The sequence below is a fragment of the Protopterus annectens genome, chromosome 8.part1 (genome assembly GCF_019279795.1).
Source record: "Protopterus annectens isolate FY-2018-M chromosome 8.part1, PAN1.0, whole genome shotgun sequence".
NCBI lineage: Eukaryota > Metazoa > Chordata > Ceratodontiformes > Protopteridae > Protopterus > Protopterus annectens.
Window position 1 is genome coordinate 254717916 of NC_056742.1, and position 22265 is coordinate 254740180.

The 22265-nt window shown below is 38.5% G+C and overlaps 1 protein-coding gene across 1 annotated transcript in view; it reads left to right on the forward strand.

Annotated features, from left to right (window-relative positions):
* Positions 1 to 22265, forward strand: part of CPNE7 (copine 7) — a 2789522-nt gene that overhangs the window by 1618258 nt on the left and 1148999 nt on the right. The window contains exon 6 of the mRNA XM_044081847.1: positions 1153 to 1236. Within this exon, the coding sequence (XP_043937782.1) occupies positions 1153 to 1236 (84 nt within the window). The remainder of the gene's footprint in view (positions 1 to 1152; positions 1237 to 22265) is intronic.

Below are 22265 nucleotides of genomic sequence, written 5' to 3' on the forward strand. Positions count from 1 at the left end.
TCAGGCTGTAGAAAGTGAAATGGTAAGAGTATTTGAAAGGACCAGTTGGAAATGTAAATTTTGAACTGGAGAAAAGTTTATATAAAGAAAGCCAGAGTTAGATAGATGGCAGAGAAGTAAGCTGAATGTAAAGTTATATCTTCAGCTCAACAAAGTTATGTCCTGTAGCCAAATAATTGTAAAACTTGTCAATAATTGGAAGGAATACAAGGTGGGAGCCATTTTGACAGGGATTAAGAATCACATTTTCTAGAATAAATTGTTATCATTGCTTATATAAGCTCTTATAATATTTTAGATAAAAGAGATATTATTTATGGAATGTTTGTGTATGGGGTTGAAATATTTTGGAATTATATGCTAGAAAATAGCAATTTGATTTCTTTTCAATCAAATGGAATGGAACCAGATCTTAATGAAAGGTTGAATGTGTATTTAATATGTGGTACCGTGTATGTAAGTACTATAGGATTAGATTGAAGACAGAATTGACCAGTTGGAATTGTAGTGAAGAAAGAGTTGAAAGACTAAACTGAAATAGGTTTAAATGAAATGTTGATTAATGGCTGTACTGATTAAATTGTAGAAAATGAAATAGGGAAGAGAAAACGGGATTGGGGATTTGTTGACAAAGAACTTTATAAATGACTTTGCACAGTCTTTCTCATAGAGAAGATGTTTTTAAAATGTAAAACTGGTTAGATGCTTTATTGTTGTGTCCTAGCAACTTCTTAACTTCTTGTGTACAGAGTTTGGAACCTCTTAATGTAGTTTGCCAGTGGTATATCTAGTAAGAACATTTGGCTATTTTTATTGTAGCCCTTGTGCTAACTCTCAGATTTTTGGACTGAGCTACTTAGAATGATTTTGGGGCTTATATGTACCAGTCATGTAGTGGAACTCAATGACATAGCTTGCCATCATCTGAAAAAGTGAATTGATGTTCTTACCAAGTCAGGCTCATTGCAGCTACAACAGAAAGTCTACTTCTTCATAGGTCTGATTAAATCACAAACAAGCCAAATCAGAGCTAAAAAGACATTTTGCACCCTTTTTATGCATGATAATGACAATTAGATAAACTGGTTTGTTTAAACTTGATTAGTTATCTAACATGCCTATTACTGTCTAATGTGTTTATTTTTCTTATAGGATCTCTTTAGTAAGTCAGACCCATACATGGAGCTCTACAGAGTGAATGATGATGGGAGTGACCAGCTTGTCTACAGAACTGAGGTAAGTCCAACACTTTGTTTAGTGAAGAGTTCATATGAAATACAGAAAAAACACAAAAATCACAAATTAGGATTTTTTAGAATTATTTATTTTTTATAAATAGACCCGCGGTGGTGGTGCTGTGGTAGCGTTGTCACCTCACAGTAAGATGCTGGCCGGTTCGATTCTCAGCTAGAGCGTCTTCTGAGTGGAGACATGTGTGAATGGGCATACCTTCGTTTAAGGTTGTGTGTCAGGCCTGGCAAGCCGGTACGTAAAAATCAACTGCCAATCATTAGAGGACCTGAGTTCCGCTGTGGTGACCTCTAACCGGGAAAAAGCCGAAAGACACAAACACATTTATTTTTTATAAATAGCTCATCAACAGCCCATTTCACATTTTCATTAAAGGCCTGGGCAGAAGAGTTATATGTACATTTATTATGTTACAGTTTGCACATAGTGATACAGTAAAATATTTGATATTTAGTGGTTATATGATAGATAAAGACTTAATTGTTACAAGTGCAAACAAAATATTATCTAAGGATACTCTGTATCCAAGGTGTAGTGTAAGAATGTCTATACCTTTGGGTATACAGTACTCAGGTTAGACAAGATTACATTGAAAAAAATATCTACTCTCCCTCAAAACTAAAATGCCAACACATTAGCCAAAGCACCTTGCTTAGTAACCAGCCACTCAAAATATAATATACCATCAGAGTGATAAATGCATTAATACACCCTTCATATGGATAACCCTGCATTAGGCAAAAGCAAAAGTGATTGTGAAGTTCCAGTATATCATTGACCCACTGCACTCCCAGTTTGATCTAAAGAGTGATGTGACTGCCTGTGAAATGGTAATTACTGTTACTTTTCCTTACCTACAAAGGAGGAACAAAGTGAAGTGCTATAGCAAATTCCTATATAAGACCTAGACAGGAAAACTCTAATGAAACACAGAGCCAAATGTAAAACATATTTACAAGCCTCTGTTTGTCAATCCATCCTGGAGGATGCATACATTTCCTTTAAATATGTTGATTCCTCACACTAGCCTAAGCTTGCACAATGACACACAGGTATTTCCCATTTTTACTATGGATGACGCACTATGTCATCACTCATTAACAAAGCTAGAACTACTGGGAACCAAGATAGCTGTGTATTCCTTACCATTATTTAATTATAATACATAAAAAGTTCAATAAAAAAATGCCTCCTATCAAAACTCTTTAAGGAAAAAGTATTTTCATATTAATGTACTAATAAAATAATAACTATTAATAATTTAAAAAGAAAACAAGTTAATGAAAGCGTCACCTGGAAGTAAGGTTTCATGCTACTCACTAGCCTGACATTTTACTTCAGTCCATCTTACATACCAGCCAGAATTGTTTGACATTCTGGGTTTTTGATATTCCCAGTTCTGTCTTTTAATGTTCGTTCTTGTGAACTTTTGGCCTTCTGATAGGAAACCAGGTTAAGCGCTGACATGCTTTTTCAAAAAGAATAAGTGTAATTGGTTACCTGGCAAATTCTGATCAATTGACTAGACCTCATTGATAGGAGAAGGTGTTTCCATGGTTCAGAACAGTTTTGCATTACTTGTGTTTCAGACAAAAAAAAATAAAAAATACTGCTCGGATACTAGATAAATCTGTGAACAGTACTGTCAGCATGCAATGTTCACAGCAATGACTTTCATAAATTAATTTTATTTTTAATAGTAATTGGGGTGGGATTGCTCGTGAGCAAAAAATGCTATTAACTAGCAGACCACCCAGATATATGCTTGCCAAGTATTGGGAGGAGAATTGGGTTAAAGGAAAGGGAGCAGACTGTGTGTAAAAGCAACGGGATTTTAATCGATTAATTTTAAGTATCATTGATCTATTTTGCCAGGAACAAACAGTACAAATGACTGAGGCCTAGAACTTGAGTTTTCCTACTTTAAGCATTATTTATTTTTATTCTACTAAGATCTCTGACTTCTTCAGGAAGGAATGGAGTGATTTTTGGCACTTTGTAAAAGGTCTTCTGTAAGACCCGTTTTCACTCTATTATCCTTGGGTTTATACTATTGTAGTGCATGGAACACAGAGATTATGTTCTGATACTGGGAAAAAAGATTAATGATTGTAACAACACTTAGTTGCTTGACAAAAGCTTGTTTAGCACCCTTAAGCACTATTATGATTGTGGCTTGCTCTAAGGACATTGCTGGCTAGCAGATAACAGAAGGTAAAGCAGCTTTTAAATGCTAAAAGAACTTCACTCTGCCACACTTTTAAGCAAGAAGTGTGGCAGAACAAAGCATCTAGTAACATTTAAGACTCTTCATTCTTCTGAGGGTTCCTTCATTTGGGCTTGCTGTCTCTTTTACAGTGAGATAGGGATTTGCCAACTTGAAAAAGCTTTGAAAGATGGTAAAACACTTCACACTACTGAACTTTTTTTCTGCTACTGGTATTACATGGAACAGATGCATCTCCATACATTACAAAGAATTATGGCTGTGTCTCTGATCCTGCAGGCAGGAACAAACATTTCATTATTCCCTCAAAAACATTCTTTTATTTATTTTTTTTTATTTTTGAATTTGTTAACTGAAGAAGAGCACTGATCCCATTGGATCGATTTCAGTATCAACAAGGGGAAAACACAACAGATAAATAACACACAAAACCACAAAACACGAGCTGACGAAACTCACACTAGTCCATAAACACAAGGTCCAAGCAACAAAATCAAATGTCCGTGCAGCAAACAGTAAAAGAGGGAACTTTAGTAAGTAGGTTAAAGGTTATTTCAAGTACAAAACAATTGTTCATTTTTTAAATGGTTCTGAAGAAATCTATGAAATGTGAACAGATAAATAACATTATATACAGTGTGAGTGTAAAAAATAAAATATGTACATACGTTATCTGTAGAGTGGAAATCAGAGTTGGTATGCTGAAAAAAATCACAATCAAAAATAAAGTCAGAGCAAGCTATGTAGATGAAAGAAGGGAATGAAGATGTTAAGTTATATGACCACAAAGATAACAGCTGCATTTTCCTAGAGTCTTGAAATTTGTTTTTATTTGTGAATGGAAAATGGGGTAAGAGGAATGATCTTTAAGAAAAGAAGGGAGAGATTATTACAGTTTGCATCCAACGACTGAGAAAGAATTGTTCTGTATAGCAAAGCTCTGACTACTGCCAAGGTGACCCAATTCAGAATTAGTGACAAAGATGTTTTACTAGTTGGGCAAGGGTTGATGTGCATCAGCAACTGACACCAACTCACCTGTTCTAATGGGTGGGATGTGATTTGGCCCACTGCGTTGGTAACTCTTTCAAGAGAATAGGCAGTCACCTGTGGAAAAGGCAGGCAAGATGACACTGCTATTGGCACATTCATACCACTGAGCTAGGAGAGGTATGTATGCTTGTGCGTGGGAATGTGCACAACTTCCCCTGCCCATCCAAGTATGCAAGTCTGTCATATGCCTAGTGGGAGGGAAACATAAATTGCTTCACATGACCTGCAGGCTACTTCATTCCTTATCACTGACTCTCAATGAAGGAGAACAGATGATCTAGTTGATCTTCCTTAACAGAAACAAAGGGGCTGTATGGCTCTCTCCTAGCCCAAGGATGCCCAGCTTCTGCTCCTCAAAGCAAATGGACTGATTGGGTGCGGGCGGATTATCCATCTTGGCAGGGCCTTTCAGAGATTGGGGAGTGGGAAAAAGATATGAGTATAGATTTGTGAAAAGCAGATTGTGCTCTGTTACTCTGATAGCAATCTTTTTGCAAGTTTCAACTGCAGTGGATTAAGAATTATTTGTTCACGCCTTGTACCTTGTTCTTGTAAAAAAAAAATCCTGCTTCCTATGAACACAGTCATGCAAGAAAAAAAAAAAAGCAAAAATTAATTAGGTGCACGCTTCATTGCACAGCTTAAGCCAGCAGTATTTGTACACCAGAAAGCATAGACATAACCAAGATGAAGAAGTAATGAGTCATCAGAGATGATCAGCATTCAACAAGGACTTCTGCTGAAGTGTTAGGAAGAGATAGTTACATGACACACTGATCTAAGTAACGGTAACTCCTTTTAAAGGTATAGCTGCTGACTAGTCCTTATATGTTAACAATGACTACAATGTCTCCCTTACTTTGAAAATAATGTTTTTTATTAGTACACTATACCACTGCTATACTATGCATTTCATGAGATATATACAATTGCAACAACGCAAAAGCCTTCTTTTGCAACTGAATAGTTGAAAGTACAAAGTAAAGTCTTAGTTTAAAGTGATAAACACTCTTAGTTCAAAGTGCATAAAACTCTTTACATTGTATGTCACAGTATCATCCTGGTTTCTTCGACCCTTTTCTTCATCTTGAATATTTCTTCCTGTTAGTCGACCAGAAACCTGTTTGTTGCTCAGCAGCTTATAGAACTGTAGCGTACTTATCAGAATGTAGTTTCTGACAGTTTCTTACACTTAAAGTCATGACATCAAGTTGAATCATTAGACTGAGTCTGGTGACTTGGATGATTCACTAATAAGGTTGTAGTGATGATTACTTTAGCTCCGATTCTGAAGAAAACTCAAACCACTTTGGTTATGTAGATCACTGAGCTTCTTCTAAACCTAATTATTTGTTTAAGTGCATCCTGCAGCTTTATACATCGCTGTTGCACCTTGAACAAAACATGACATTTCATTTGGACCATTTACAATGCTGAGTACAATGCTTTTTTGGCGAATGTCCAAAATCTCCATTCATCCTCACTCATTTCCCTTTTTACAAACACAGAATGAATTTTAGGTCTGTTGTAATAAAATTTATGTTTACATTGCCCATGGGTCAATTGATCAGTTGAATTTCTCTTGCCATGCGGTACCAGCCATGGGATAATTAAGTCCATTCACAATGACCAAGAGTTCACATCTTGGAATCTAAAGTTTCCATTTCTCTGTCAAGTTTTCATTCAACTTTGAGGAAATTGTCAGTTGCAGAATAAACAGTTCAAACCAAAAACTGAATAAATAAAACGGAGCTTTTGCTGATTTAGCCAAGGAACAAATGTTTGCAAGAGCCGGATTCTTGTCTGAATTTATTAGAACATTAGACATTTTAATGTTTGCAAGATAAAAACATGGAAAAGAACTGGAATCATAATTTTTATCATTAACAACTCAGAAATGCGTCTGACATGTTGTTGCACATGATTTATGAATGTGGTATTACTGCAGAGGCCTCTACAAGACTGTAGAAGCAGTTTCAGATGGACTAAATTTGGTACAGAATGAATTGTAGCAGCCAGTGAGAAGAAAACTGACAGCACATAGCATGTGTACTTTGGAAGTCAAAGATACAGTCAAGTTGTGCAAATGATGATGCTGATGCTTTGGACATTATATGCATACTGAATTGCTGTGCTGGATAAGTCACATATTATGCTAATTCAGTGTAATGGTAATTCAGCTACACTCAGCTATACAATAATCATATATTAGAACTATGTATGTTACAAAATATAATAGTGAAGCATTTGGGTAAATTTTACATGGAGACGCAAACATTTTGATCACATTGTATGCAGTGTGTTGAGAAAAAATCTGCGGAAATATATTTGACTCTATGAAGAAATACTGGTATGATATCACATTTCTCATAGCCTCCTTTACAAGCCTCTGAGCAGATTATTTTTGCTTCTGTTTAACAACTTGTTCTCATTTTAATCTCCTAGTTTGCATATAATGTTTCTGTGCACAATTACTGCTGATTTCCTCAGTGTATATAAAAATGCAAATTTTTTTTTTTAGATGTCAAAGTGTTATTTTGCATAATTTACACAATGTACCTACTTTCTTCCTCTAAGAGATCTGTATGCTGTAATGATGTCACTCAAGGGTGTATTCCGTTTTAGATGCTGCTATTAGCAACGCAATCTATTACTAGGGAACTTGTTGTTAGTGAAGGCTATCATTTTATTGTATGAAGAACAGAATGTGATTTCTGGTTTACTTGCTTATAGGAAACAAGAGTGAATCTTCCTCCTTTTCACTGGGGTTGTAATTTTCTACTGGTCAACCACAAAGTAGCTTAATGTACCTAATGGCTGTTTTGCTTGCCATACCAACATGTGTCATAATGTTCTAAAAATGTTATTAGTAACATTGCTCAAACTGTCACGTGTAATGTGGTAGCTAGTGCTGATCCACTGAACAGAAAACTGAAGTGCATTATGCATCATTCTGGTTATTTCTCACTCTCCTTACAGAATCTTATTATCATTTTTGAAGTAAAGTGTTTCTTCTTGGTTAATTCTACCTAAAAAACAATGTTACTACACCCTTAATTTTAAAAGTATTGTGGAGACAGACTGAGGTACAACAGCAATATGTAATATTACTACATCTCTGAATATCTGTGAACTGCAGAGGAGACTGTACACACACTGACCTTTGCATACATGTAATTCCCAGAGCATAACCACACAGAGCTGCCAGTGTTACTAACCATTGTTATAATATATGACGTCTGTCCACCACCTATGAAACAAAACCCTATAAAATAATTTTCATAGTGCTTGTCATAATGTACAGACATAATAAATGGTGATGACCACATATAATACATCTAAAGAAACAGAAAGGTATTCCAAGCACATGGGAAGTAATTCTAATGCTCAGCACATGACAGGCAGTAGGTATGTTTCAAAAACATTTTATCTGCATAGCATTATCACTGTCAGTAATGTATTTATGAAAATATCTAATTATTCCATCAGATTTAAATGAAATTAGATGTAGAATCTGTAAATATACAGATACAGTGTTTGATAGTAAAATTAATATCAGGAGGCATTATTTCATAGAACTGATGGAGGATGATTCATGAACAGGTAATATGGGGATCACAGACAGCATCAGATTGTCAGAGAGATGAAGAAAGTAGACAAGAGTATAAGGAGAAGAGGTGCATGGCAAAGAGAGAGGTGGCAAAGGCTAAGGATAAGGCATATGAAGAGTTGTAGGAAAGGTTGGACACTAAGGAGGTAGAAAAGGACCTGTACCGATTAGCTGGACAGGGAGACAGAGCTAGGAAAGATGTGCAGCAGGTAAAGTGATAAATGATAATGAGGGAAACATACTTAGAAGCGAGGAGAGTGTGTTGAGCACATGGAAAGAGTACTTTGAGGAGTTGATGAATGAAGAGAATGAGAGGGAGAGAAGGTTGGATGATGTGGGGATAGTGAATCTTGAAGTGCAGTGGATTAGCAAGGAGGAAGTAAGGATAGCTATGAAGAGGATGAAGAATGGAAAGGTTGTTGGTCCAGATGACATACCTGTGGAAGCATGGAGGAGTTTTGGTGAAATGACAGGGAGTTTTTAACTAGATTGTTTAATGAAATCTTGGAAAGTGAGAGGATGCCTGAGGAATGGAGAAAACGTGTTTTAGTACTGATTTTTAAGAATAAGGTTGATGTGCAGAGCTGTAGTAACTACAGAGGGATTAAATTGATCAGTCACAGCATGAAGTTTTCTGAAAGAGTAGTGGAAGCTAGGTTAAGAAGGGAAATGATGATAGTGATCAGCAGTATGGTTTCATGCCAGCAAAGAGCACTACAGATGTGATGTTTTCTCTGAAAGTGTTGATGGAGAAGTACGGAGAAGGTCAGAAGGAGTTTCATTGTGTCTTTGTGGATTTAGAGAAAGCATATGACAGGGTGCCTAGAGAGGAGTTGTGGTATTGTATGAGGAAGTCGGGAGTGTCAGAGAAGTATGTAAGAGTGGTTTAAGGTGGAGGTGGGATTACATCAAGGATCAGCTCTGAGCCCTTTCTTATTTGCAATGGTGATGGACAGGTTGGAGGACGAGATCAGACAGGAGTCCCCATGGACTATGATGTTTGCAGATGACATTGTGATCTGTAGTGAGAGTAGGGAACAGGTGGAGGAGACCCTGGAGAGGTGGAGATATGATCTAGAGAGAAGAGGAATGAAGGTTAGCAGGACTAAGACAGGATATATGTGTGTGAATGAGAGAGAGGATAGAGGAAGGGTGAGGATGCAGGGAGTAGAGGTGGCGAAGGTGGATGAGTTTAAATACTTGGGATCGATGGTTCAGAGTAATGGTGAGTGTGGAAGAGAGGTGAAGAAAAGAGTATAGGCAGGGTGGAGTAGGTGGGAAAAGGTGTCAGGAGTGATTTGTGACAGACGAGTACCAGTCAGAATGAAACGGAAGGTCTACAAGAGGGTAGTGAGACCAGCTATGTTATATGGGTTGGAGACAATGGCATTGACAAAAAGGCAGGATTCATAGCTGGACATGGCAGAGTTAAAGATGTTAAGATTTGCACTGGGTGTGACGAGGGTGGACAGGATTAGGAATAAGTATATTAGAGGGTCAGCCCAGGTTGGAAGGTTTGGAGACAAAGCCAGAGAGGCAAAATTATGTTGGTTTGGACATGTGCAGAGGAGAAATGCAGAGTATATTGGGAAAAAGATGCTAAGTATGAAGCTGTCAAGTAACAGGAAAAGAGGAAGGCCTAAGATAATGTTTATAGATGTGGTGAGAGAGGACATGCAGGTGGTTGGTGTGATAGAGCAAGATGCAGAGGACAGGAAGAAACGGAAACAGATGATCTGCTGTGGTGACTCCTAACGGGAGCAGCCAAAAGAAGAAGAACGAAAAGACAGCGTCTGAGTTGAAGGGAACATGAAACTGGAATGAGACCTTTCTTACAAGGTGTAAGGGAGCTGCAAAATATATACTGACCAAAGTTACATTAATTATACCTTGGACTCTGAGTGGTTTTCAAACAGTGAATCCCACCATCACACATGTTTTTTTGTCTACCTATAGATGAGGATATTCTTTTTGCATTCATCTTCCTAATGTAAGACAGTCTGAACTGCTGTCATTACAGTCCTCCAATGTCAGAAACAATCAGTTACCATCACTTGAGTGCATGCATATGTTTAGAGGTAAGTATTAGGCTAGCTGCCCTTGTGGGCCATTTTAAGTCTTGTCAGTTAGCCATTTAGTGCTTGAACTAACCTATCCTATTTGGTATTAGATTGACCTTACCCATCCCATGGTTGATAATCATATAATACTCCTAATGAGAATAACTGAGATTATACCTTAGATAATTTGAGGGTACCCATGCATGGGATAAAGCATTCAAAAGTTGTCCCTGCCCATTAGAAGTACAGGTGGCAGACTCTGGATAAATTTTCTGTTTCCGATCAATAAATCTAAGTTATGCTTGAATATGGTCAGGGGTGAGCTTTGTAGAAAGGTGAATTAGCCAGGGACTTTAATTGTTTGGTAGTTGTTTGTTGTTTAATCTGCATTTGAGAGTTGCTTTTGCTGTGCTTTTACATTAAGGAATTCCAGGATCAGACATATTTTGGGAGAAGGTGTTTATGTGATCTCTCTCAGTTGGGAAGCACTGCAGAAAGCTCAGAGTGTGGTTATTTATTGGCTAAAGGGTATAGAACTCAGTTTTCACACTTCTTTTCTCTGCTGTAAATCAGGGATGTTTTTGTAGAGCTGTCCACTGGGCAGTGGTGTTTAGCAGTGCCATGTATAGCAGCAAACACCTAGATGGTAAACTGTATCTATAAAGTTAGGAATAGATCGCAAGCATGTTAATCAATGTGGAATTTTATGGAAATAAGCTTAAAGCAGCTAGCTTGTGCATCAAATAGCACTACCATATCCTAGCATTATATAACTTCTTGCCCTTAACCCCAGAAATGTTTGGTTATCAGAAGCACTACCATATCCTAGCAATATATTGCATCTTGCCCTTAACCCCAGAATCTACTCTAGGAGACCACTGTTAAAACCCAATCCTTAATCCTAAACCAACCGTATCCTAGAGGCATATAACAGCTTGCCCTTAACCCCAGAGACTACCGTAGGAGACTCCTATTAAAACCCAATCTTTAATCCTTAACAGCCAACCCTATTACAGGACCAGACAGCATGGATATGCAACTTCCAAATGTCTCTGTGGCCAGCTTGGTAGATTTGGGCATCCTAAGGTAATCAGGCAATTGTCTTATGTTCAGATAACCAGTTAATCATTAAGGAAAATAACAAGGTATGCAAGAGATGTAAATACACAACTTCCTTCAAGGCAAAAATCTTGCATATAATGAGGTTGTCAGGAATACTCACACTATATCTCTCACTCGTACCATTCACCACACACACACACACACACACACACGCAGATTGTTTTATGCAGGGGCACTCAAGACAAATTCTCCCAAATCTCAAAGACCTCCAGGGCAACGTAAGGGCAGCACTGCTCCTCAGAAATCACTAAATCACATACCAAAAGCAACATCAAACATCTCCCATAGGCCTACACCCAATCCTTCTCCAGGAGCAAAGCCCATAAAGCAAGCATATTCTTTACATAATACTCTTATCTTTGAGGGGTCCATTGTGCGACAATGAGGTAAGACGAGGAAAAGACAATGGTTAGTAGCCTATCTGGAACTAGAATCCTCAATATCACTCACGCAATCAAGGTATGGCACCCCAGGTACATATATGATTCTATCATAGTCCATGTGGGTATAAACTACCTAAGAAATACCTCATTGGATTACTTGAAAAGAGACATAATTGATCTCTCAGAATATGTGCCACAGGTAGTTATGAGCTTTGCACTGAACAGCATTCTATCTTCACCAGTGGTAATGCCATAGTATGAACAGAAAATGGTTGATTTTAATAACTGGCTTCATTTCTGGAGCCACTCCAGGGGATCTAATGTCTGTCACTATGGGAATACATTGTAAAAGACCACATTGTTTTGCCAAGGATGGGGTGCACTTGTCCCCTCCATGCTTTTAGATAGTGGCTAAAAGTTTATCCATCTCCTCAGAGCCTTTTTTAGGCAATGACAAAAAGACAAAACTCCCAACATAGAGAAAAAGTCTACAAGTGACCATAAGGTGTTACTGCTCAATGCTCAGAGCTTAAACAAAAAAAATTCCACACCCTTCAAGCCGTCCTCACTCTGGAGAATGTAGACATCTCTGCTGTGACTGAGACTTGGTTTAAAGCCATAGAAAGTACTCCAGAAGTGCAAGGCTATGATGTTTTCCACACATTTAGATCAACAGCAGCACAGACTGCAGCCAAAAGTGGAGGTGTTTCACTCTACATTAGCAACAGACATACCTCCAGGTTGGTTAAAGGGGATGATACCATGCAGCTCATCCACATGCAAATCACCATAGATAAGGTCCCTCAACATATCATGGCTAGCTATTGCTCAATATCTATGCCCCTAGAGGCTCATGACTCTTGCTTAAATGTTCTAGAGTTGCTTACCATCCAACCAAACACCCTATTCATAGGTGACCTTAGCTACCCCTCTATTAACTGGGAAATGTACGCTGAATCAAATTCATAGACACAATGCTTTCTGGACTTTATTTAACACAAACACCCTGGAACTGACAGTGCTGACATCAACCAGAGGATCAGACATACTGGATCTGGTACTTATCAACATGGGAGAGCATGTCACATCCTCACTCGTGAGGTTGGATCACAAAGCTGGCTCATTTGAAGTAAAAATCAATCCAGAAAATCCAGCTAAACCAGTAACAATTAGGAACTATTCAAAGGCAAACTAAATCCTATAAACTCACAGTCTGTCAAAATTGAAGGCTTCCCCAACCCCGAGACCACAGCTACCCATGCAGAATTATTCAGAAAGTCAATATACAAACATGTAAATGACTGAATAGCGACTGCTGTACCTACCAGAAGTAAACCCAAAGCAAACAGTAAAAATAAACCCCACTGGTTGAATACTGACCTAAGCAGGGAATATAATAAAGGAAGAAAACTCATGGCCAAAATCAGGAAAAGCAACTCCCTTAAAAACAAGTGCTCATTTATACAACTAAGCAAGAAACTAAGATGTCTAATTAAGTCTAACCAGGCCAGTTATGAGGTCAGGATAACCTCCCCCCTCTAGTTCCACCAGGTGAAATCCTCTCCAACATATGTTCACACACTATCCGCAGGCAGCACTTGCAAAAGCCAAGAACACTGACTCCACAGTTCCCATCAACATCCCCAGTTGCCTCCTGAGCATTCTAAAACATGAACTATCAGGACCACTTGAAGCATTCTTCAACTACAGACCTAGAACAGGCTGCATTCCACGTGAATGGAGGACCACAGCAGTCATTCCCCTCTACAAGGGCAGACCATCAACTGACCCAAGAAACTACAGGCCCACCATTCTAACAAGCCTAATATGCAAAGCCAGGAATGAATTATCATGGAAATGATAAACAAGGATGTTGGCAACCTACAGACACTGAACCCATCCCAATTTGGCTTTGTTAAGAGAAGGTCATGCCTACTTAGCCTGGTAGATTTATTTGAGAAGGTCACCAAGGCAATGGATAAGGGTAAAACAGTGCATACTGCATATCCTGACCTAGCTAAGGCATTTGATACAATTCCCCACTCAGACATTGTTGATAAACTCGAGTTAGGTGTAAACCCTTACATAACTAACTCACTGGATTTGACTGATGGGTCATAGGCATGACCCAAGAAATCAGGATCAGTGAGACCACCTCCACCAAGAGACTAGTCACCAGCAGAGTACCAAACGGTTCCAGGTTGGGCCTGCTCCTTTTAGCATTTATGTCTCAGAAGTCAAGTTTAACATTCAAGGCCTCTGACTCAGTAAGTTCGCAGATGACTGTACCCTGGATGCTATTATAGAGTTCCCTAAGACACAAACATCTTACAAGTGAGTTTAACACAGAATGACTGCTGCCAAAGCCACAGCCTAAAACTCAGTGCCAAAAAGTGCATTATGATGCCCTTTGGGAAACTGTCAACCCAAGTTAATTACTCCATTAATGAAACACCCCTAAGGGCTGACACAGTATTAAGGGATCTGGAAACATATGTAGACAGCAATATGGGCGTTGACCAACATGTAGCCAAGATAATTAAAAAAATCATTCTACAGCACACATCTTATAAGTAAGGGTATGGCAAATGGGCATGAGGAAGTTATAGTACCAGTCTAATTACCCCCTTATCAGACCTATCATTGAATAAAATGTCCCCTTTGGCATCTATTTAACCAGACCCTTGCAACAACTGGAATGCCCACAAAGGTTTCTTACAGGTAAAAAAATGCACTCTCTAAAGCTAAGAAGACAGCATCCATGGGACCAGACGACATCCCAGGCTGTGTACTACATGAACTACAAAATGAAATGACACCTCACCTAAGTGTCATGCTTAATCATAGCCTCACCTCAGGCTTTGTGCCCACTGAGTAGTGCACAGCTACAGTTAGCCCAATCCACAAGGGGGGATCCACCTTGGATCCTGGGAACTACCATACCATCATTCTGACGAGCCTGATCTGTAAGGCCATGGAACTTACTATCATGGAACTTATAAACAAAGACATTGGCAACCTTGAAACACTGGACCCCACCCAGTTTGGGTTTGTGAAGGGCTGATCTTGTCTCCTGAACCTAATTAACTTCTTTGAATCAGACTCCAGAGCTGTGGACGAGGGTAAGGAGGTCCACACAGCCTATCTGGACTTTGCCAAGGCCTTCAACACCATCCCCCACTCTGGAATCATAGATAAACATACTAAACTGGGCATTAATCCCTACCATCATTCGATGGCTTGCCAACTGGCTTACTGACAGAACCCACACTGTAAAAGTAGGCGACTCAAAATCCAGCTCCAGACAAGTGACAAGTGGAGTACCTCAGGGTTCAGTCCTGGGACCACTCTTGTTTGGCATCTACTTCTCTGAAGTACAGGCCAACACTAAGGGACTCAGGCTAAAAAAGTTCGCAGATGACTGCAAACTGAGAGCCATTATTGAATCCCCATATGATCTGGATATTCTACAAAAGAGCCTTACAGAAATAGATGTTTGGTGCCAGAGCCATGGACTCAAGCTCAGTGCCAAGAAATGTATAGTTATCCCCTTTTGGAAAAAAACATGTTCCCATGAATTACCACTTAGGTGGTAATACACTAAACACTGAAAGTGTGATAAGGGACTTAGGGACACAGGTGGACAGTGGTCTCACCTTTGATAAACACATCACCACAACAGTCAGGAAATCCTTCTATGTGGCGCACCTCATCACTAAGGGCTTTTCATCCAGAAAAAAGGAGGTCATTGTCCTAATGTACTCATCCATCATTAGACCCATTATAGAATACAATGCCCCGTTTGGTATGTACCTCTCAAGACATCTGCAACAACTGGAAAGGCTGCAGAAATACCTCACTAAAAGAATCACAGACCCAAAGCAGATGCCCTGTGCTGACCATCTAAAAAAACTCCAGCTATACTCAGTCACATATCGTGTACTCAGAGGTGATCTCTGCTTAACATGCAAGGCCATGTCAAACCCAGAGCTGTTGGACATGGTACACTTAAAGAAATCCCATTCTCTCAGAGCCACACGCTCCAGGGATCCAAACCTTGTCATCACAATGAACAAAACATGCTAGAGGAATAGGTTCCTGACCCAGAGACTCCCCAGACTCTGGAATAGACTGCCCATACATGTCAAGCAGAGCACCTTTTTGGCCATCTTCCAAAGGAATCTTGATGATTGAATAGGAGATAGGAAATTCACCCCAGGGATCATGTCAATCGCCCTGCTAGGCAGAGGTCCAGGGAAGTAAATATTGTGGAAATAAATAGCCAGGGAATTGTTATGGCTAGGCTTGTATAGGCCCTAGGGCTGATAGCCTAGTACCAACCTATGAACCTATGAGAATTCAGGGCACTGATTACCTAAAGGCTGTGGCTCTGTATTCAGTCTCCTACAGACTGCTAACTGAGAATATTTACCCAGTTTACAGGGCTTCTTTGGACCCAGCCCTGATGGAACTGTGTAAAACAAACATCACCATAAACACTAGACCAGGGATCTAAACTTAGATATGTGTCCCAAAGCATCCCTGCACTATGGAATAGTCTCCCCTTCCATGTAAAACAGAGTTCATCCCTGACCCTATTCAAATCAAAACCTTGACAACTGAATGGGAAATTGTAAATTTACCCCCAGTCTGGCCTCCACATCCATTATGGAGCAGAAACCATCAATAAGAAAAGTAATATCCTAAGACCCCCCCCCACTACAAATCCTTAGCTATCTGCCTACTAACATACCCCCTGTATCATACTTGGGCCAAAATGGCTTGGAGTACGTGGCTAGACTTGTAAGGATCGTAATAGTCATTAACCTAGTGACAACCTATAAACCTATGACAGAAAAAGACCCCCTCAAAAAAATAACCTGGAATAGTCATCTAAACTCATAACACAACATTTATTTAACAATTTGACTACTGAGTGAGTGAGCTGGTCTGCTGACTATTTTCAATCAAGGTCTAGATCATTCTGGACGAAAGCGCTCATCCTTGGATTTTTTGTCTGAAGTTAATAAAGTGGATTCTGCATTCTACAACTGTGTGGTGATTTGCAGCCTGCAATACTTTGAGTGGGTTCAATTCAGCTACTTCTTCTGGCTTTTGTGTTTATCTGCTTCAGTTTGTGCTTTGTGACTTTTTTATTTTCAGTCAAGACCTGGTTACAAAAATACAAAAAAAATAAAGTAGAAGAAATAGAAAAACAAGTAGCTTAAAATTAAATTACAGAATTTCAAATAAGTGTTAAACATTTTCAAAATAAAGCATTTAAACATTTAAATTTACAGAACATTAGTATAGTATGTACAATATATATGTAAAGAGTAAATTTATATGAAGACTGTCCACTGTAGAATTGTAAATACAGTACATTTTATTGTTATACTATGCTGAGAAAGTAATCATGTGAGAGTCTTGGTTTAACCATTAGAATGGAAGATGGCATACTTGGCATTCTGTAGTAGAATTTTCCTTAGGGTTCTTAGGTTCATAGATTAGTACTAAGCTAACTGCAATAGCCATTTTAAGCCTAGTCAATTGTCCCATGTGAGAATCAAACCCTGCAACTTGTGTTTGCAAGGCAAACACCTTAACCATTAGGCTACCTTCCCAGCCAAAGCAACATATTTATCATAGGGTTCATAGGTTAATACTAGGCTATCTGCCCTTGTGGGCCATTTTAAACCTAGCCAATTACCCCATATGAGAATCAAACCCTGCACCTCATGTCTATAAGGTAAACACCTTAACCATTATGCCAACCTCCCGTTCTTTTGATTGAGGCTATGATTTCATAATTTTGAACTTCTGAGGGTGGATTGTTCCAGAGGGATGGGCCTAATCTAGAGAATGCCTTTTCACCAATTGCTAGTTTAAAGAGTGGTCTAGCTGATGTGAGACTGCTGTCTTAGTTACCTCTTAGGGACTAGTTTTGTTTTCTGAGGTAGTTTTATTCTCAGTTATGGGTAGTAACCCATATACAGTATTTTAAATAATAGCCTAGTAGTAGTAATGTGACTCACTTGTTATAGGGTGCACGTGTATTTTATATAGTATCTCACAGTGATGAGAGCCGATATCAGCCAACAAAACAAATTTACATATCTTTGTGTCAGTGTTTTCAAGCTTTGGGGCGTTTTGGACAGAATGAAGTATGATAAGGGAAGGGCATATTCAGGGATAGGGCATATTTAAGGATAGGGCATATTCCATGTTAGGAAGTAAAGCATTTTTTTACAAAGGCTTTCTGTGCTGAAGGAGAGAGAAGGTGAGAGATTTGATAACATAGTTTAAGCTGAAAGAGTACCTTGGAGGTGATGTTTGAGGAGTGAATCTAGAGTCACACCTTGGTATTTCTTTTTTTTAACATTTGGAATTATATTACCATTTAAGTCTGTACAATGTAATAAGAGTAATGAGGGAAGCTTCTTTGGTGAACTAAAAGTATGACATCAATTTTTGTGGCATTGATTTAGGAGTCTTTTTTTTCTTGTAGTCATTTACAAAGTGCTGAGCATTTTTTAAAGAGAATGGTTCATTTTGCTAGTGCCAAGTCATCTACATGTATTACTTCTATCGAGATTGGGTAGTTGAAGGGTGATGTCATTGATGAATAGAGAGAATAGCAGTAGACCCCGTACTGAGCCTTGTGGGACACCAGTGCTTATATCAGAAAAATCATTGTTACAGTAAACTTGAAATTTTCTGTCTTTCTGGTAGTTTTGAAACCATAAAATTGTGTTGTCACCGAAGTTCAGTTTAAACATTTTTAAAGTTTGTGTAAAAAAGTTACGGTTCACAGTTTCAGATGCTCTTTTCATATCTATGAATATTCTATCTGTAATAAGGCTGTTGTTCATCTTGCTAAGTATAAAACAAATAGCAGTAATTAAGGCTTTTAAGTTGCTTAAAAGAGTTTCTGAAGCCATGTTGCCTGTCGCAGAGGAGGACATAGCAATTGATGTGTAAGGATCACACTTTAATGCCTAAAAGCAGGATTTGCGCGCGCACACACACACACACACACACACACACACACACACACACACACACACACACACACACACACACACTACTGGTACTAGAGCATACTCTGCCTTGTGAAAGCTTAGAGCCGATATTATTAGATGGAAAGCAAGAGGTATCAAACAGAGCACTGGGTTGCCTCTGGAGAATTAATAATTCACAAACCCTTTGATTCAGCATTAAATGCAATATTGATATACGCCACCCAGCATGACAGAACAAGTACTGCATAACAAATCTTACTGTATATGTATCTGGATTTGCCAGTGATGAAGAAAAAATATAACAAATTAGATTAAGTAGAAACAGAATAGTTTTGCCAGATAGAGGCAGAATCCAAAGAAAGAAGAATATGACACTAGAATTATTACCTGTGAGAAATAAAGACATCAGCATATGCCACTAGAATTATTACCTGTGAGAAATAAAGACATTAGCATATGCCACTAGAATTATTACCTATGAAAAATAAAGACATCAAGCAAGGGTACCTGAATCACAGCAGTAAGCATGCAAAAGCACTAGTGGAAGCCATGAAGTACAGTGATGTATAGCAAAGTGTAGTAAAATAGTTAAAGTTTATTTTTTCTTTGAAGGCAGTATTTAGGACCACAACTGGACTACTTTGTGCATACCTCATGAAAACTGTTGGACATAGCTGATGACTGTCAGAGGACGCACCAAACAATGACACTTGGTCTACATTAAATCATCACAGAAAGAATGACTGCACAAATTTTCTTTAAAAGAGAAGGAACATGGAGTCCCAGTGGGCACCTTTTTCAAAGACAAAAGAGTACACAGTATGTGTGTTAATGCTTTCATTCTCTGAAAAGGTACACAGAAGAATTTTGATGGAAGCAAGTAAAAGCAGAACACTAGTCCAGTAGACAACTGTGTGAAAGCTGAACTATTGTGATAACTGAATTTGCTCTGAATTCTCTTTTGCCCAATATGTAGTTACCGAATAATTTATTATATTAAGTAATGGGTACATGAGCAAAGCCCCTAGTAAGTGTGTGTGTGTGTGTGTGTGTGTGTGTGTGTGTGTGTGTGTGTGTGTGTGTGTGTGTGTGTGTGTGTGTGTGTGTGTGTCTGTGTGTGTGTGTGTGTGTGTGTGTGTGTGTGTGTGTGTGTGTGTGTGTGTGTGTGTGTGTGTGTGTAGTTATATGTATGTGTGTGTGTGTGTGTCTGTCTATCTGTCTGTGTCTATGTCTCTGTGTGTAGTCGGGGATTGTACTGGAAGTTAACAATTAAAAGTGAAATATGAAACTCATAAAGGTGCTGATCCTCTGAGGTGGCATATGGATGAGTTATTACAATGTATAATGACTGTTATCTTCAGACACATTGTGGTTCTATCATTTACTTCCTAGGCACAAACAGATTTCTCTGTGAGAACAAGAGGAAATTTTCTGAGGAAATATGACTGAAGGCTAGTGGAAAAGTATCTCTATTAAATTATCAAAAGCCGAAAGCATCAGTCTTAGGAATATTGAATACAAAATGTTGAATAATCAAAAGGTGAACAAATGCAGGTAGTGCATTTCTGAGATGACAGTACAGCTGAGTGTGACTTTTCTGCCCTTTCCCTATTATACTGCTATCTCCTAGTAGGTATATAAATAACAGTGTGTGTGTGTGTGTGTGTGTGTGTGTGTGTGTGTGTGTGTGTGTGTGTGTGTTTGTGTGTGGGGGGGGTTGTGTGAGGTTGCTTGCCCTCCTAAAAAATTATGTTTTATGCTTTTTTGCTAAGTTTACATATTCTAAGCATTTAATATTTTGAGTTCAATGCTCTAAATGTTGACTATATGGTCAACATTCTGTTATAGTTCCAGTGGAAAATATGATAATGTATTATTTAATAGAAAGGGTAATAGGTATGAGTGATTGTAACAGAAAGGAAGGTCATGAACTACAACTGAATTAAAGAACACATCAGAGTAGAATAAGGCAATATACTATCAAGGTTGGAAGAGAGTGGGCTGCAAAGTAAGTAATGCTATGCAGTTTGTGTAAAAATAGTCATGCTAGATGGCGTATGTATTCCTTATATGCCACAGAGTCTGTTGCATAGTTAACATTATAATTGGATTATCCCTCTCAAGGTTCACTGCAGGTGCTCTGATGTAGAATATGAAGTGAACAACTATCATCATTATTTAAACAGCATATGCCGAAAAAAGTAGGGCAAGGAAATCCAGCCTAGGTGATGCTGAAATGTAAGTGCCATCCCTTAACAGCAGAACGATTACAGAGACAAACGACTATTTAACTCACTAAGAAACATGTGTCACTTCAAAGCAAAAAAGGAGTACTGCATTCAGATAATTCTAATTAAAATGGGTATTGTGGCACAGGGAAATGTATCTTTTTTGTACTAAGTGATGGCTCTGTGTAAGCTTCACATTTAACAAAAAGTAAAGTCTTTGTTGTTAACTGCATGCATAGTATATTGTACATAGTGATGCAGCAGTAGTTTGGATTCTGTATACTGCTGTTAACAGCATGCATAGTATATTGCACATAGTGATGCAGCAGTAGTTTGGATTCTGTATACTGTTGTTAACTGCAGGCATAGTATATTGCACATAGTGATGCAGCAGTAGTTTGGATTCTGTATACTGTGGTTAACTGCAGTCATAGTATATTGTACATAGTGATGCAGCAGTAGTTTGAATTCTGTATACCGTTGTTAACTGCAGGCATAGTATATTGTACATAGTGCTGCAGCAGTAGATTGGATTCTGTATACTGTTGTTAACTGCAGGCATAGTATATTGTACATAGTGCTGCAGCAGTAGATTGGATTCTGTATACTGTTGTTAACTGCAGGCATAGTATATTGTATATAGTGCTGCAGCAGTAGTTTGGATTCTGTATACTGTTGTTAACTGCATGCATAGTATATTGCACATAGTGATGCAGCAGTAGTTTGGATTCTGTATACTGTTGTTAACTGCAGGCATAGTATATTGCACATAGTGATGCAGCAGTAGATTGGATTCTGTGTACTGTTGCACTTTGACTGTATTTTAGTTCAAGTTTCTACCTGAGCTATGTGATACTTCTGTGAAGACATTTCATTTTTCAGAAAGTGATTCCAATGTACTTTGACTGTAATCTGTTTTAATTCTAATATTTGAACATATTTAAAGTTACAGGATGTCACTTCAAGGCTTTTACTGCAGGAATACTATAATATGCATAATTTTGTAGCTGTAACATACAATCTGTTCCTTTTCCCTGTATCTACTTTAAGTCTCTCAAACTCTACTTTAGGCCTACTAAAAGAAACTGTTGTGCTTAATGTAACTCAGTATGATAGTTATCTAACTCTCTCCTTCTCTCCTGCTTCTTCCTGTTTCTTTTACTCCCTTAGTTCTGCTACCCCCATCTCTAAACTACAAGGTGCCCCCTGGATTATTTTAAACACTCGGGACTCAAGCAACAAAATTCACCTGCAAGCTCTCTGCAAACCTGCCAAACACTTTATAAATAAGAAAGTGTGTGTAAATGTT